A 14,414-nucleotide genomic window follows, 5' to 3' on the forward strand; every position below is an offset into this window, starting at 1 on the left:
CTGCTGTATTTGTGTTGCCTAGAACAGTGCCTGGCACGTAGTAGGTGCTCCATAAACACATGTGGAATCGATAAATAGGCACTGGCCTGCCTGAAGATAGAGGGTGCCCAAGGTTCTCTCTAAGCCTAGGAAACTTATGATTTTTTATTTTTAAGAGATAGGATCTGGCTCTGTTACCCAGGTTGGACTGCAGTGGCATCTTCTTGTTTTTATTTTTAATTAATTATATTTTATTAGCCTTGACTTGAAACTCAAGTGGCGCCTTCTCAGCCCACTGCAGCCTCGAGCTCCTGGGCTCAAGCAATTCTCCCACCTCTGCTTCCTAAGCAACTCAGACCACAGGCATGTGCCACCACGTCTGGCTAATTAAAAAAAAATTATCTTTTTTTTAGAAGTGGGATCTTGCGATGTTGCCCAGGCTGTTCTCCAATTCCTGGCCTCAAGGGATCCTTCTGTCTTGGCCTCTCAAAGTGTTGTTATTACAGGCCACTGCACCTGGCCAAAACTTTACGAAGTTTGAATCTTAGTTGCTGCAAAAGGATGAAAGCAAATGGAAAGACAGAGAGGAGGAGAAAGAGAATGAAGGAAGGAAAGAAAGAAAAGAAAGAATAAGGAAGAGAAATGAAAGAAGGAAAAGTAATAAAGAGAGAAAGGAAGGAAGAAAGGGGAGAAAGAAAGAGAAGGAGAGAAAGGAGAAGAAAGGAAAGGAAGGAAAGGAAAAGTGGAAGGGAAGAAAAGAGAGAAAGGGAACCGCCCGTCTGCTGAGGCCAGCTGTGCGCTCAGGGGCCACCTACTTGAAGGGGCTAGCATTGCAGATGGTGACGGCGGGGAAGTCCATGGTCTTGAAGCCTACGGAGAGGGAGACGCTGACCTCCCAGCTCAAGTAGGTCCTGATGAAGATGCCCCACTGCCAGCAGACGAGAGCAGTGAAGAGCAGGGTGAGCAGGAACCACACGGCTTTCTTCTTGGGCCCCTCGCAGATGATACGCTTGGGGCCGTGGGTGTTGGTGTTATCGCAGTACCACACCAGCAGCTCCTTGTACGTGTAGCCGGGGCCCTTCTGCAGCCGGTGCAGGCACTTCAGCAGGTACTTCTTCACGTGCATGGTGGCACCTGCAGAGAGGCATGGGGACGCACATCAGTTGGGACACCAGCCTTGCCTGCGACGATGTCCCAGTCACGTGCAGGAACTGGGCAGCAGCACATCCCCGTTCTTCCTCCCTCTTTACCTTCCTTCCTCCCTCCCTCCGTTTTTACCTTCTTTTCTTCCTTCCTTTGGCTATCCATCATCAATCCATCCATCTAATCAACCAAAATGCATTTATTGAATGCCTACTATATGCCAGGCACTCAAATGGTCCTTCTGGACTCAGTGAGCAAAATGGACAAGGTTTTTTGCCCTTTGGGAGTTCATAACCTAGTGAACAAGTGACTTAAACTCTCAACTCAGGTTCTCTGTGCATAAAATGTGGTATAGCAAGTCCTCACACGGCATCATTTTGTTCAATGCTTCATTGCCAACGTTGATGAAAAAGAAAGTAGATTCCCAGCCAGGGCCACGGTCTATATGGAGTTTACATGTCCTCCCCATGATGTGTCTGCATGGTGCCAGGTGAGTGAGTGTGACTGTGTGTGAGTGCTCTGCAATGGAACGTGTCCTGTCTAGGATGGGTTCCCGCCTGTGGCCTGAGCTGCAGAGATAGGCTCTGGCCACTATGACCTTGAACTGAATAAGTGGGTAAATAATGATCTTGTTTTTATTAATCTTTCTTTTTCTTTTTTGAGATAGGGTCTCACACTCTTACCCAGGCTGGAGTGCAGTGGTGCAATCATGGCTCACTGCAATCTCTACCTCTTAGGCTCAAGTGATCCTCCCACCTCAACCTCCTAAGTAGCTGGGATTACAGGCATGCACCACCATACCGGTGAAGTTTTTTTTTGTTTTTTTTGTTTATTTTTTTTAAAGACAGAGTCTGGCTCTGTCACCAGGCTGGAGTGCAGTGTTGTGATCTCGGCTCACTGCAACCTCTGCCTCCCTGGTTCAAGCGATTCTTCTGCCTCAGCCTCCCGAGTAGCTGGGACTATAGACACGTGTCACCACGCCCAGCTAATTTTTGTATTTTTAGTACACCATGTTGGCCAGGATGGTGTCAATCTCTTGACCTCACGATCTGCCCGCCTTGGCCTCCCAAAATGCTGGGATTTTGGGCATGAGCCACCGTGCTGGGCTGAATTTTTGTATTTTTAGTAGAGTCGGGTTTCATAATGTTGCCCAAGCTGGTCTCAAACTCCTGAGCTCAAGTGATCCCCCCACCTCAGCATTCCAAAGTGCTGGCATTACAGGCGTGAACCTCTGCACCCGGTCTTAATCTTTCTTAAATGTATGTATAACTCATATTTATTTCAATGTTTAATATTAGAAGCATTTTGGTCTTTACTTAGAAATTTGGTGACTTTTTTTTTGTGACCAGAAATAGGCCTAGGAGCTTAACTCTTGTTGATATCAATTAGACTATGGTGAAACTGATTTCACTATACATCGTTTCACCTAGAGTTGCAGTTCCCAAGAACATATCAACGATGTTAAGTGAAGACTTACTGTAATAATTACATCTAACTTACAGGATTGCTGAGAAGGTGAAATTCGGGGACGAACAAAAAGTGCTATGTACTGAGCCTAGCACAGACCAAGTCCTCAGTATACCAGTTTCCATTGTCACTAGCTGTCAGTGGGTAAGACAGATGTTAAGCAAAGAATCCATCAAAAATGCAGAGCTATGAAACATGACAGGAAAGACTGGGACCCCATGCCCTGAGATGCTAGAGGCATTAAAGGGTGGTGGTTTAGAATAAGGATTCTGTAACCAAATTTTCTGGCCTTTTGTTTGTTTGTTTGAGACAGGGTCTCACTCTATCACCCAGGCTGGAGTGCAGCGGCATGATCATGGCTCACTGCAACCTCGAACTCCTGGCAAATGTCTGGCTTTGACTCTCAGCACTGCTGCTTTCTAGCTGTGTGACTTTGAGCAAATCTCCTTCTCAGTCTTTCAGTTTCCTCATCCATAAAATGGGGATAATCACAGCTTCCGCCTGACAACGGTGTCATGGAGGCTGGCTGCACGGAAATATGGAGAGGGTGGATTCATGTCTGACATTCAAGTGTCAGCGATTTTTATTAGAAAATGGATGCCTGACCAGGTCTGAGAGTCCTTGGAGAAAGAAAGAAAAAAGGAAAAAAAAGGTGTTCTGTGGATATGAATTAGAATGGGGTGAGGCTGTGTCCAGAGCATTGAGGTTGGAGGGTATGGGTCATGAGGAGGAATGCCAGAGCTTTCTGAGACTCTGTTTCCCATAGGCATGAGGGGGTAGGATTCTTGTGAAGACCACCAGGTACTTGTTACAGCACATGGGGTATCTAAGGACATTCCTGCTTCCCCCTCCCTTCTCTCTGGACACAGAGCAGGAATCTGCAGCAGGAGCATCCCAGCTGTATTCCTGGAGCCCCAGTTGTATTTGATCTTCAAGGCCCAGACCAAAGGCCACCTCCTCCATGAAGCTCTCCTGATTCCAGGCTGGACCCTCGCTCTGTTCTGAGAGCCTTTTTCCTTCTGGGGGCACCATGGTTCCTATGTGCCCAGCATCCTCTTCCCTTTGCTCTGATGTTTCAGGTGAAGGTATCTCGCTGTCCCCTTCATCTCATTTGGTGTGAGTTGCCAGGCTGATCTCTCCTCTTAACTCTGGGAGATGTGCATATGACCCAGACTGGAACATTAGGACTCAATTCTATCAGTTTAAATTGGAATAACTAATGGAGAGACCTCACTTTTAACTAAGCCTACTAAGCTGAGATGGAGAGAAATTTCTGACATCACCATTTGAACACTTGGATCCAGCCACGCCTGAAGCCATTCATTCCTGGCCTCATCAGATATGGGAACCAACATATTTTCTTTCTTACTTATGCATATTCAAATTGGATTCCTGACATTTGCACCTATAAGAAGCTTAACAGTAAAATAAACTGACCCTTGTTTTATACTGTGTTCTAGTTTCTTGTGCCTGTGGCTTCTCCCAGGAGATCGAAAGTCCCCTGAGGGTAGCAGCTCTATATCCCTGACAAGGCCCAGCACAGTGCCTGGCACTCCACCGAATATCCAGATGTAGGTCAGACCTTTACATCTAAATAGAGTTGTTAAATCTGCCCAAGCATGTTCACTCCTGATCCAATTATCTGACACAGTAACATCTCTCACCTTCCTTCCCCAAAAGGGGTCTTGGCCAAAGCATGAAGTGCTTTCTTCTCCAACTCTGCTTTCTTCTCCAACTCTTTTTTTTTTTTCTCTCTCTCTCTCTCTCTCTCTTTCCTCCCTCTCCTCTCTCGACAGGCTCTTAGTGTCACCCAGGCTGAAATGCAGTGGCATGATCTTGACTCCCTGCAACCTCCACCTCCTGGGCTCAGGTGATCCTCCCACCTTAGCCACCTGAATAGCTGAGACTACAGGCGCATGGCACCATGCCCAGCTAATTTTTGCATTTTCAGTAGAGACAAGGTTTCGCCATGTTGCCCAGACTGGTCTCGAACTCCTGGGCTCAAACGAGCCACCCGCCTTGGCTTCCCAAACTGCTTAGATTACAGGTTCATGTGAGGCACTGTGCCCCACCTCCAATTCTATTCCGATAGGAATTAAACTCTATGTGCCTGCTCAGGCCATCATGGCTTTAAGAGGATGTTCATAGACTAACCCCACTCCCAACTTTCCCCAGAAGGTCTATTCCCTGCTCTGAAATAATAAAGTAGTAACAGTTATTATAATTACAACTACAAGAGCAACATCAAAATACTAAATGTTTGCCATGACCCAGGCATGTGTAAAGAACCAGGGCTTCGTCTGCCTTGTATAGTCTAGCACCCCAAAGCCACATAGGTGAACATCACATTAGGTTCCGATAGGTAGTCGTAGAAGAAACAAGGGCCTCTAGAATGTAAAAGTTTACCTTTTTCTATTCTCATGTAATTATTCTGATTTAGTCAAGGAGAAAGTCTTGGGTCCAGAATTGGTGGGTTCTTGGTCTTGCTGACTTCAAGAACGAAGACAGTCGCGGTAAGTATTACAGCTCTTAAAGTTGGTGTGTTCGGAGTTTGTTCCTTCAGATGTTCAGATGTGTCCGCAGTTTCTTCTTTCTGGTGGGTTTGTGGTCTCACTGACTTCAGGAGTGAAGTTGCAAACCTTCGTGGTGAGTGTTACAGCTCATAAAGTCTGGGTGTTAATCCAAAGAGTAAACAGTGGCAAGATTTATGGCAAAGAGTGAAAACACAACATATGTGAAAAGTAATCCCAGCGGGTTGCCTCTGTCTGTCTGTCGGAGGCTTTATTCCCTTATCTGACCCCACCCACATCCGACTGACTGGTCCACTTTACAGAGAACTGATTGGTCTATTTTACAGAGAGCTGATTGGTCCATTTTACAGAGAACTGATTGGTCCATTTTGACAGGGTGCTGATTGGTGTGTTTACAATCCCTGAGCTAGACACGGAGTGCTGATTGGTGCATTTACAATCCTTTAGCTAGACACAGAGTTCTAGACAGAAGAGTTCTCCAAGTCCCCACTAGATTAGCTAGATACAGAGTACTGATTGGTGTATTTACAAACCTTGAGCTAGACACAGGATGCTGATTGGTGTATTTACAATCCCTTAGCTAGACATAAAGGTTCTCCAAGTCCCCACTAGACCCAGGAGCCCAGCTGGCTTCACCTAGTGGATCCCGCAGCAGGGCCACAGGTGGAGCTGTCTGCCAGTCCTGTGCAGTGTGCCTGCACTCCTCAGCCCTTGGATGGTTGAGCAGGCGCCATGGAGCAGGGGGCCCTGCTCATCGGGGAAGCTCGGGCCGCCCAGCAGCCCATGGCAGGGGGGAGAGGCTCAGGCATGGCAGCCTGCGGGTCCCAAGCCCTGCCCCGTGGGGAGGCAGCTGAGGCCAGGCGAGAATTTGAGCGTAGCGCCCGTGGGCCAGCACTGCTGGGGGACCCAGCGCACCCTCTGCAGCTGCTGGCCTGGGTGCTAAGCCCCTCACCGGCTGGCTACTCCGAGTGAGGGGCCCACCAAGCCCACGCCTACCCGGAACTCGCACTGGCGTCCACAGGCACCTCTCCCTCCACACCTCCCTGCAAGCAGAGGGGGCTGGATCTGGCCTAGGCCAGCCCAGAGAGGGGCTCCCACAGTGCAGCAGCGGGCTCAAGGGCCCCTCAAGCACGGCCAGAGTGGGTGCCGAGGCCGAGGAGGTGCTGAGAGTGAGGGCCGCCAACACGTTGTCACCTCTCAGTCTCAGGTTGGTACCAACAGGTCCTAACACCTCTACAACCCTTCTAATCTCCAGGTTTAACAATGAGGCCTCAGGCTCAGAAAACAGTATCTAGTTAGAATGGGCAACACTCTGTTTTCACAGAATGTTTCATATAAGTAATGTTTTACATAAGTAACATGTTTTACATAAGTAATGTTTTACATAATGTTTTACATAAGTAAAATGTTTTACATAAGTTTTACATATGTAATGTTTTACATAAGTAAAACGTTTTACAAATGTAATGTTTTACATATGTAATGTTTTACATAAGTAAGACGTTTTACAAATGTAATGTTTTACATATGTAATGTTTTACATAAGTAAAATGTTTTACTTATTTTTAAGAGCCACCTTCTACTTATGGCAAGAGGTACTGACTTTTGCTTTATGTTCATAAATGCGCTTAAGTAAAAAAAGGGAAATTGATTTAAAGAAAAATGTTTAAACAGTATTACGTGTAGCAAAAGTTGTTACAACGGTAGGCAAATAGCAGAAGTGTGTTGAGTATTGGCTGAGCGTCAAACTAGTCTGGCCCCTTGGGTCATTAGCCAAATAAAAGTAAGTGCTGCAAACAACTTTATGATGTTCTGGTCAGATTTCACCCCCAAGGTGATAGATGGTCTGTGTTTGGAATGTATACACCGTTTATGGAGAAGGGATTGAATCAGCGTACAGCTTAACCCAATCCAAGCAAATCAAGTAGAGACTGAGTCCATGTGTGCATGCAGAAAGAGACACACCAATTGTCATGCTTCAGTGTCACAGGTTGCTGACTATACATTGGCCCTGAACTCATGGCAAATGTTCCTGGTAGTAAATGCAAAAACAATAAATGTGGGAAACTATTTCAGTTTTCTTTCTTTCTTTCTTTCTTTCTTTCTTTCTTTTTTTTTTTTTGAGAGTTTTGCTCTTGTTGCCCAGGCTGCAGTGCAATGGCGCGATCTCGGCTTACTGCAACCTTCACCTCCTGGATTCAAGCAATTCTCCTGCTTCAGCCTCCTGAGTAGCTAGGGTTACAGGCATGCGCCACCACGCCCAACTAATTTTGTATTATTAGTAGACACGGGGTTTCTCCACGTTGGTCAGGCTGGTCTCAAACTCCCAACCTCAGGTGATCTGCCCGCCTCCGCCTCCCAAAGTGCTGGGATTACAGGCGTGAGCCACTGCGCCCGGCCCTGTTTCGGCTTTCTTATGAGACAAAACATCTACTCACTCTCAGGGGCAATTTTTTTCCTGAGATTGGCTCATATAGCCCAGAGTCCTTGTGGATAATTGGGAGCGCAGCCCTGTGTGTGCCTCTACTTACTGTTTTGACAAAAGACACATAAATGCTATTCATATGTCCAATTCTTAACATCCCCCTTCTGAATAAGAGGTTGCAAAAGGCTGACTCATCAGCTGTTTGCGGTGTGCAAAACTTCTTTGTTGTTCTTAGCACAGTATTGCTTTCTTTTGTTTGGTTGCTTTTTTTTGAGACAGAGTCTTGCTCTGTTGTCCAGGCTGGAGTGCAGTGGCATGATCTTAGCTCACTGCAACTTCTTTCTCCTGGGTTCAAGTGATTCTCTTGCCTCAGGCTCCCCAGTGGCTGGCATTACAGGTGTGTGCCACCATGCCCAGCTAATCTTTGTGTTTTCAGTAGAGATGGGGTTTCACCATGTTGACCAGGCTGGTCTCCAACTCCTGACCTCTAGTGATCCGCCCACCTTAGCCTCCCAAAATGCTGTTACAGGCGTGAGCCACCGTGCCTGGCCCAGTATTGCTTTTTGTTTGCTCAAGCTGGAGTGCTGTGGCAAGATCATAGTTCACTGCAGCCTTGACTTGCCGCACTCAAGTGATCCTCCCACCTTAGCCTGCTGAGTAACTGGGACCACAGGTGCACACCACCATGCCTAACTAATTGATTTTATTTTATTTTTTTATTTATTTTTTTTTTGAGACGGAGTCTCGCTCTGTCGCCCAGGCTGGAGTGCAGTGGCCAGATCTCAGCTCACTGCAAGCTCCGCCTCCCGGGTTCCCGCTATTCTCCTGCCTCAGCCTCCCGAGTAGCTGGGACCACAGGCGCCGCCACCTCGCCCGGCTAATTTTTTGTGTTTTTAGTAGAGACGGGGTTTCGCCGTGTTAGCCAGGATGGTCTCGATCTCCTGACCTTGTGATCCGCCCGTCTCGGCCTCCCAAAGTGCTGGGATTACAGGCTTGAGCCACCGCGCCCGGCCATTGATTTTATTTTATTTTATTTTTTGTCAAAACCAGGATGGTGGGGGTGGGGGAGGGGTGGTCTCACTATGTTGTCCAGGCTGGTCTCAAACTTCTGGGCTCAAGCAATCCTCCTGCCTCGGCCTCCCAAAGTGTTGAGATTACAGGTGTGAGCCACCATGCCCAGCACAATTCCTCCTTTTAATTAACAGTTTCAGTGAGCTATAGTTCACATGTCGTATAATCCATCCATTTAAAGTGTAGAATTCACTGGATTTCAGTATATTCACATTGTTCAACTATCATCACAATCAATTTTAAAACATCTTTATTTCCCCTAAAGAAAACTCCATGCCCATTAGAAGTTATTTCTCATTCCTCTCTCCACCCTCCTCCTCCCCATCAGAAACCACTTATGTATTCTCTTTCTCTCTTATGTATTCTCTTTGCCTATTTTGGATGTTTCATATAAACCAAGCTTTTCCATCCTGTGGCTCGCAGGCCACAGGCAGCCCAGGATGGCTTTGAATGTGGCCCAACACAAAGTCATAAACTTTCTTAAAACACTATGAGATTTTTTTTTTTCTTAGCTCATCAGCTATTGTTAGTGTTAGTCCACTTTATGAGTGGCCCAAGACAATTCTTCTTCTTCCAATGTGGTCCAGGGAAGCCAAAAGATTGGACACTCCTAATAAAAGCAGAATTGCAGACTGGGCACAGCGGCTCATGCCTGTAATTCCAGCCATTTGGGAGGGTGAAGTGGGCAGGTCGCTTGAGGTCAAGAGTTCAAGGCCAGCCTGGCCAACATAGTGAAACCCTGTCTCTACTAAAAATACAAAATTAGCTGGGCATGGTGGTGTGTGCCTGTAATCCCTGCTACTTGGGAGGCTGAGGCCGGAGAATTGCTTGATCTCGGGAGGTAGAGTTTGCAGTGAGCAGAGATCGTGCCACTGAACTCCAGCCTGGGTGAGAAGAGTGAAACTCAGTCTCGACAAACAAACAAAAAATGGAATTTCACAATATGCGGTCTTTTCTGACTGGCTTCTTTTACTTAGTGTGTTTTCAAGGTATGTTGCAGCATGTATTAGTGCTTCATTTCTTTCTATTGCTAAATAATATCCCATGTTATGTTGAGACTACATTTTATTTATCCATTCATCAGTTGATGGATAGTTTGGTTGTTTTTACTTTTTGGCTGTTATGATAATACTGCTGTGAATGATCATGTATAAGTTTTGTGTAGAAATAGGTTTCATTTCTCTTGGGTATATACCTAGAAGTGGTCTCGAACTCCTGACCTGGGTCCGATGGTAATTCTGTGTTTAACGTTTTGAGGAATTGCAAGACTGTTTTCCAAAATGGCTGCACTACTTAACAATTTCACCCGTTGTATAAGGGTTCTAATTTCTCCATATCCTCTCCAAAACTTATTATCCATTTTTTAAAAATGATTACAGCTACCTTAGTGGGGTGTAAAGTGATATCTTATGTTGGTTTCAGTTTGCATTTTCCTGATAGCTAATGATGTTGAACATCTTCTCATAGGCTTATATATTGGCCATTAGATCCATTATATGGCCACTATATCTTCTTTGGAGAAATGTCTATTCAGATCCTTCACCATTTTTTAACTGGGCTATTTATCTTTTTACTACTGAGTTGCAAGAGTTATTTATATATTCTGTACACAAGTCCCTTATCAGGCAGGACTTGCAAACATTTTCTTTCCTTCTCTGTGTGTGGTCTTTTTATTTTCTTGATGGTGTCCTTTGAAGAACAGAAGTTTTTAAGTTTGATGATGCCAAATTTATCTATATTTCTTTTTTGTGTGTGTGTGCGTTGGTTTCATATCTAAGACTCTATTGCCTAATGCAAGGTCCTGAAGATTTGTTTCTATGTTTACTCTAAGGATTTTATAGTTCCAGCTCTATATTTAGGTCTTTGATTCATTTTGAATTAATTTATGTATGTAGTGTGAGATAGGAATACAACTTCATTGTTTTTCTTGTAGACATCCACTTGTCCCAGCACCCAGACTATTCTTTCTCCCATTTAATTGTCTTGGCACCTTGTCTGATTTTTAATCATTTAAATGAAAAGAAAGTTGAAATAAATGGAGAGCTATACCATGCTCATGGATTAGAAGACTCGATATGGTTAAGATGTCAATTAACCTCTAGAGTCAACTCACTCCTAATCTCTAGAGTCTACTGAATTTCAACCAAAATCCCAGCAGAATTTTTGTAGACATTGACAAACTGATTCTAAAATTTATGTGGAAAAGCAAAAGAGCTAAAACAGCAAAAACAAAACAGAATCAGACACACATGCATGTGTACATGTGCACACACATACACATGTCAAAACAAAATTTTTAAAAACTTACGAAGAATAAAAACAAGTTGAAAGACATTTCTATGTGATATCAACACTTACTGTAAGTTGCATTTATCAGGACAGTATGGTATTGGTGTAATGATAGATCTACCGATCATTGGATTAGGGAGCTCTGATAGACCTACAAATTTGCCAAGGTAATTCAATGAAGAAAGTGTAGTCTTGGCCGGGCATGGTGGCTCACACCTGTACTTCCAGTTCTTTGGGCCAACAAAGTACTGGGATCACTTGAGCCCAGGAGTTTGAGACCAGCCTGGGCAACACAGTGAGAACCTGTCTCTATTTAAAAGAAAGATTAAAATGTAAAAAAAAAAAAAAAAAAAAAAAGTGTAATTTCTTCAACAAAAAATGCTTAAACAAACAATTGTCCATATTTTTTTGAAGGGAATCTTAACTCCTACCCCACACTATATGCAAAAACTAACTTCAAATGGTTCATAGACCTAATAAACTATAAAACACCCAGAAGAAAGCATAGAAGAAAATCTGTGGAACCTTCGGATATGCAAAGATCTTCAGATAGGACACTAAAATCATGAATCATAAAAAACTTATAAATTGTACTTTATTAGAATTAAAATCTGCTTTTCAAAAGACATGGTTGAGAGAACGAGACAGCAAGCTCCTGGGAGAAAATACTTGAAATACATATATCTGACAAAGAATTTCTATGCAGGATACATAAAGAACTCTTACAACTAAATAACAAGACAAACAGTTCAGCAAAAAATGGGCCAATGATTTGAATAGACAACATAAAAGAGGAAATATGAATGGCCCATAAGCACACGAAAAAATGCTCACCATCATTAGTCACTGGAGAAATGCAGATCAAAGCCACGATGAGATATCACTTCACACCCACTACAAGGACTGATAGTATCTAGTGTTGGTGAGGATATGTAGCAACTGGAATTCTCCTACACAGCTGGTTGGAATGCAAAATGGTACAGTCACTTTGGAAGGCAATTTGATATAGTTTCTTATAAAGTTGCCGGACGCGGTGGCTCACACCTGTAATCCCATCACTTTGGGAAGTCAAGGTGAGTGGATCACTTGACGTCAGGAGTTTGAGACCCTGTAGCCAACATGGTGAAACCCTGTCTCTACTAAAATACAAAAAAATTAGCTGGGAGTGGTGCCACATGCCTGTAATCCCAGCTAGTTGGGAGACTGAGACAGGAGAATCGCTTGAACCAGGAGGTGGAGGTTGCAGTGAGCCGAGACTGTGCCATGGAACTCCAGCCTGGGTGACAGAGTGAGACTCCATCTCAGAATAATAATAATAATAATAAAGTTAAGGAGGCCAGGTGCAGTGGCTCATGCCTGTAATCCCAGCACTTTCAGAGGCCAAGCCAGGAGAATTGCTTGAGTCCGGGAGTTTGAGGCCAGCCTTGGCAACATAGTAACACCCTGTCTCTATATTTAAAAAAAAAAGTTAAATGGACACTTATCATATGACCCAGCAATTCCACTTTTACTTATCCAGGAGAAAAACATACGTTCACACACAGACTTGTACATATATGCTCACTTATTCATAATAGCCCTCACCTAGAAGCAATCTACACATCCACCAACAGGGGAAGAAATAAATAAATTACGGCATATCCATAATGGGATTCCATTCAACAATAAAAGGGAACCAACTATTGATACATAAAACATGGACGTATATAAAAAATATGTTGAGTAAAAAGCTAAACACATAAGAATACATACTATAGAATTCCATTATATGAACCCCTAGAAAAGATGAATTAATCTATTGTGACAGAAAGCAGATCAGTAAGTATCTGCGCCTTGGGTTAGTTGGGTTGACTGAAAGTTGTACAGGGAGCCTTTTGGAGATGATGAAAATATTCTAGATCTTGAATGGGATGGTGGTTCATTAAATGCACACACTCGTGAAAACTCATCAAACAATATACTTAAAATGGATGCATTCTATTATATGTAAATTATGTCTCAGTATTAAGTTTTAACAAAAGACTTTAATCCATTGCCATTTCAAAATGATGAGATTTCGCATTTTTTTAAAATGTGGATTTTCTTCATCTTTTGAAAAGTCAGAAAGATGTGACAGTTGTCCCCGCGTGACCATGTTCTGCTAGAGTTGACTAGCAGCTGCTCTCCTTGGATGGCTAACGTGTTCCCAGTTCACCCCGATTCTTCCCATTCCATGCTGTCTTATACCCAGCCCTCTTTACTCATTTTCATTAGCTGCTCTGGCTCATGTGGACATCAGACTTTGTGACTCCTATAAATTGCAGGTCAGATTCTTTCATTAAAATCCCCTATACTTATTTTTGTAGCAAAACCTCAATTATCCAAGATTACCGGGGAATATGGTTTCTGGTAACTGGATTTTTAAAGTTAATTGAAGGTTAACCTGAAAGTGGATTTGACTCTGAGTATTGAAAAATCTTGCATGTTTCTGCCTCTGCAAAGGCAACCAGAGGACATGACTGACTCTTTATTCTCAAGCACCTGGCCAGGTGTAGGAGCCACAGGTGAGGTTTAGTGTCCAGGCCAGAAAAATGAAGAAGAGTTTTTAGGGGAGCTGTCAGGATCTCTAGAGCAGCCAGGGCATACTTTGGACACAATTTCTATTTATAAATTCAAATATTATGTGCATTTCCAGCACCAAGATTTTGGTCTCTAAATACCATTCTTGACTAAAAGAACCAGGGCTTCTTAGAAAAATGGTTGCTACCAGCTTTGGTGCAGGAAATGTATAAAATGAGCCTTTCTCTTTTTAAATTTTTATTTATTATTATTATTATTATTTTTGACACAGGGTCTCACTCTGTCATCCAGGCTGAAGTGCAGTGGCACAATCACAGCTCACTGCAGCCTCAGCGTTCTGGACTCCAGCTATCCTCCCACCTCAGCCTCCTAAGTAGCTGGGACTGCAGGTGCACGCCACCGTGCCTAGCTAATTTTTGTTACTTTTTTTATTTTTTGGTAGAAATGGGGTTTTGCCATGTTGCCCAGCTGGTCTTGAACTCCTGGGTTCAAGTGATCCTCCTGCCTTGGCCTCCCAAAGTGCTGGGATTACAGGTATGAGCCATTGTGCCTGGCCTATATGTTTTAAATGTTTAAATATTAACCATCTGGTACTTTAAAGAATTTTGCTGATCTCTGATTTACTATGTGATATATATTTGCACGAAATAAGAGGAAACCTGGGGCCAAGCACAGTGGCTCAAGCCTGTAATCTTCTAGCACTTTGGGAGGCTGAGGCAGGTTGATCACCTGAGGTCAGGAGTTCGAGACCAGCCTGGCCAACATGGTGAAACTCTGTCTCTACTAAAAATATAAAAATTAGCCGGGCATGATGATGGGTGCTTGTAATTCCAGCTACTCAGAGGCTGAGGCAGGAGAATCATTTGAACCTGGTAGGGAGGCGGAGGTTGCAGTGAGCCGAGATCACACCACTGCACTCCAGCCTGGATGACAAGAATGAAACCCCATCC

The 14,414-nt window shown here is 44.0% G+C and overlaps 1 protein-coding gene across 2 annotated transcripts in view; it reads right to left on the bottom strand.

Moving 5' to 3' along the window:
- The window catches only part of SCNN1B (sodium channel epithelial 1 beta subunit), an 87,265-nt gene that overhangs the window by 32,995 nt on the left and 39,856 nt on the right, over positions 1 to 14,414 (bottom strand). For both annotated transcript variants that reach the window (XM_025370889.1, XM_025370888.1), the window contains one exon: positions 795 to 1,113. In XM_025370889.1, coding sequence (XP_025226674.1) covers positions 795 to 1,105 — 311 coding nt within the window. In that variant the 5' untranslated portion in view covers positions 1,106 to 1,113. The remainder of the gene's footprint in view (positions 1 to 794; positions 1,114 to 14,414) is intronic.

Source organism: Theropithecus gelada, chromosome 20, assembly GCF_003255815.1.
Source record: "Theropithecus gelada isolate Dixy chromosome 20, Tgel_1.0, whole genome shotgun sequence".
Taxonomy (NCBI): Eukaryota; Metazoa; Chordata; class Mammalia; order Primates; family Cercopithecidae; genus Theropithecus; species Theropithecus gelada.